The sequence below is a fragment of the Benincasa hispida genome, chromosome 1 (assembly GCF_009727055.1).
Source record: "Benincasa hispida cultivar B227 chromosome 1, ASM972705v1, whole genome shotgun sequence".
Classification (NCBI taxonomy): Eukaryota; Viridiplantae; Streptophyta; class Magnoliopsida; order Cucurbitales; family Cucurbitaceae; genus Benincasa; species Benincasa hispida.
The window spans coordinates 52,185,875-52,188,333 of NC_052349.1; the positions used below are offsets into that span (position 1 = coordinate 52,185,875).

At 32.5% G+C, this 2,459-nt stretch overlaps 1 protein-coding gene across 1 annotated transcript; it reads left to right on the forward strand.

Moving 5' to 3' along the window:
• Positions 1-544: 544 nt before the first annotated feature.
• On the forward strand, positions 545-2,025 carry LOC120091525 (putative B3 domain-containing protein At3g24850). The gene has a single exon (XM_039049604.1). The coding sequence runs from the start codon at positions 1,285-1,287 to the stop codon at positions 1,894-1,896; it is 612 nt and encodes a 203-aa protein (XP_038905532.1). The 5' UTR covers positions 545-1,284; the 3' UTR covers positions 1,897-2,025.
• The last annotated feature ends 434 nt before the right edge of the window (positions 2,026-2,459 follow it).

Here is a 2,459-nt window from a genome sequence, read left to right on the forward strand (position 1 = left end):
AGATCATAGTGATCACCGCAATATTTCCCCTCACCCCCCAAGTGCAAGTAATTGAACTTTAATATTTTGCTTTTAGTGGGAAAAAATGGGGGAAAATGGGAAAATAAAGTAAACGAAAATTTGAACCAATACTTGCATTAGAAAACTATTAGAATGAAATATCTTCTTTGCCCTAAATTTTATTTTATCTTTTGTTTTAATTTAGTTATTAAATTTCAAATTTTATATAACTTAAACTAAAATTACAATCGAAAGACGAATACTAAAAAAACAATGTATCTTTTTTACAATAGAAAACAATGTAACTTAAATTTATATACCAATTACAAAATGTGTTCATGTACTTAGAAATTACTCCCATACTCAACATTTGACAACTCAGCCTCAACATTGAACTCAACAAAAGAAGAAAATAGAAACATAAATTCACAAAGATATTTCGTTTAATAAATAAAAACTCCAAACAAATTCAAAAACTCCATACCGTAATTTAAAAAATTTCAATTATATATTCCTCATTAAAGAACCATTACCCTCTAAATAAAATTAGTTTTCATTTATATTACTTATTATTGATAAAAAAAAGGGTATAAAATTAGTTCAAACGCATCAAATTATTCCTACAATTATTCATATATGAGAGTTTTAAATTAAATTTTGTCTGTATAATTAATTTTTGAGAATGCATTTTCCGGTTCCTCTTCTCACCCACTCCGAGAGGAAGATATTTTTTTAAAAACAAAAAAACAAAACAAGAAACTCCGCTGCAATTCTGGGTGTCAACAAGAAATATAGAGAATATTGGGGATCAAAATATAATTTCGTTAAAAAAAAAATGCAGTGATGCCAGTAAGTGAAAATCTTAGAGAGAAGAATTTGACCGAAGTTTGACCGGAGCTGGGCGAATCGGAGCATTTATGGAAAAATATTCCGGCCAAAGATTTTCTAATATTTTCCTAAATTATATCTCAACCTAACGGTAACAATCTGAGTTGTAAAAGGAAATGAAACCAAATTAGAAATTAATTTCCTATTACGTTTTGGTTTCCGGAGATAAATCTGAGATTGAACTCCGACGGAGTTATTCTACTCCCATAACTAAACATCCATTAATCATCTCCCGCCGTTTTAATTTCAAGCTTTCTATGTTTTAAGAGAAATAACAATGGGAACGGGGACAGCGATTGAAGGCTTCAGAATATTTACATACCTCGAAAAAGAAGGGGATCTTCCGGCGCCGCAAAAAAACAACAACCCGAGACTGAATCCGAACTCCCCCTGACTATGCTGGAGGCTGCGGCAATACTAATAGAGATGGTAAACTCTGTTTCTGATGTTAACCCTGAAAAAATTAGCAACAACACCCACGAAAGGAAGAGTCCTCTGACGCCGACGCCGACGCCGATGACTGCAACTAGGAAACAGAGGAAGAAGAAGGCAAAACAAAGCAAGTATCCATCGATTCCTGAGATGCCGGCAGCATTGAGAGATCGGATCGTGGAGATGGGTGGGTATGAAATTAGGCTGGTGATTCAGAAACAACTTGAAGACACTGATTTAAACAAAAACCATGGCCGTTTGTCCATGCCGATAAAGAAACTGTTGTTTGATTTTACAACAGAGGAGGAGAGGAAGCTCTTGAGCGAAGTGGAAAACCAAAACAAGAAGGGGATAAATACGGTGATTATAGATGATGTTGAAGAAAGAATGATTTGTTTGAAGAAGTGGAAGATTGGAAGTGGAGATGTGTACTGTTTGACGACACAGTGGAATTCGTTGGTGGAGGAAACGGGATTAAAAAGTGGACAACATATTCAAATTTGGAGCTTTAGAAAAGATGATGAATATGAGACTTATCGTGTTTGCTTGGCTATGGTTAAGTTAGCACCTTGCTAATTTAGCGTTACCAACTTTGTAGTTGTCCAAATGCGTCTCTTTTGTGTATGAACATGTATAGAAGGGGGAATTTGGTGTAGATGGCTAAAATTTCCATGTATTTTTTTAAATATAACTAATCAAATCCATTTTAGAAAAATATAGCTAATCAATTCGATTATCAAGAAAATGCAACGATCCTAAAAGAAAACTATTATTCTATCTTTAAAAACTGTGGCCAAGAGAAGAAACAAAATTTCTATTTCAAAATAATAAGTTGTGACTCGAACAAGGAAAATATGAGATAAAAAAAATATTTTTAGATAAGGAAAGAAAATAGGCTACGAAAAATAATATTGTATATGACTCAATAAATCTCTAACAAACCTTCTCTTTGATACCAATGTGACTTCACAATGGCTTAATGATCAAAATACAAACATTGAACATGATCCACCAAACAATACACAACTCAGGGTTGCAATTCCAATTGATTATTTGATAAGAAACTAATTTTTTTAAGTTCATAACTATATCAATATTCATATCTATCTTATTTTCTAAGCATTGATTATTGTTTAATA

Excerpts from the sequence above, each read along its gene's own strand:
- LOC120091525 (XM_039049604.1), top strand. The coding sequence starts at position 1,285 with ATGCTGGAGGCTGCGGCAATACTAATAGAGATGGTAAACTCTGTTTCT.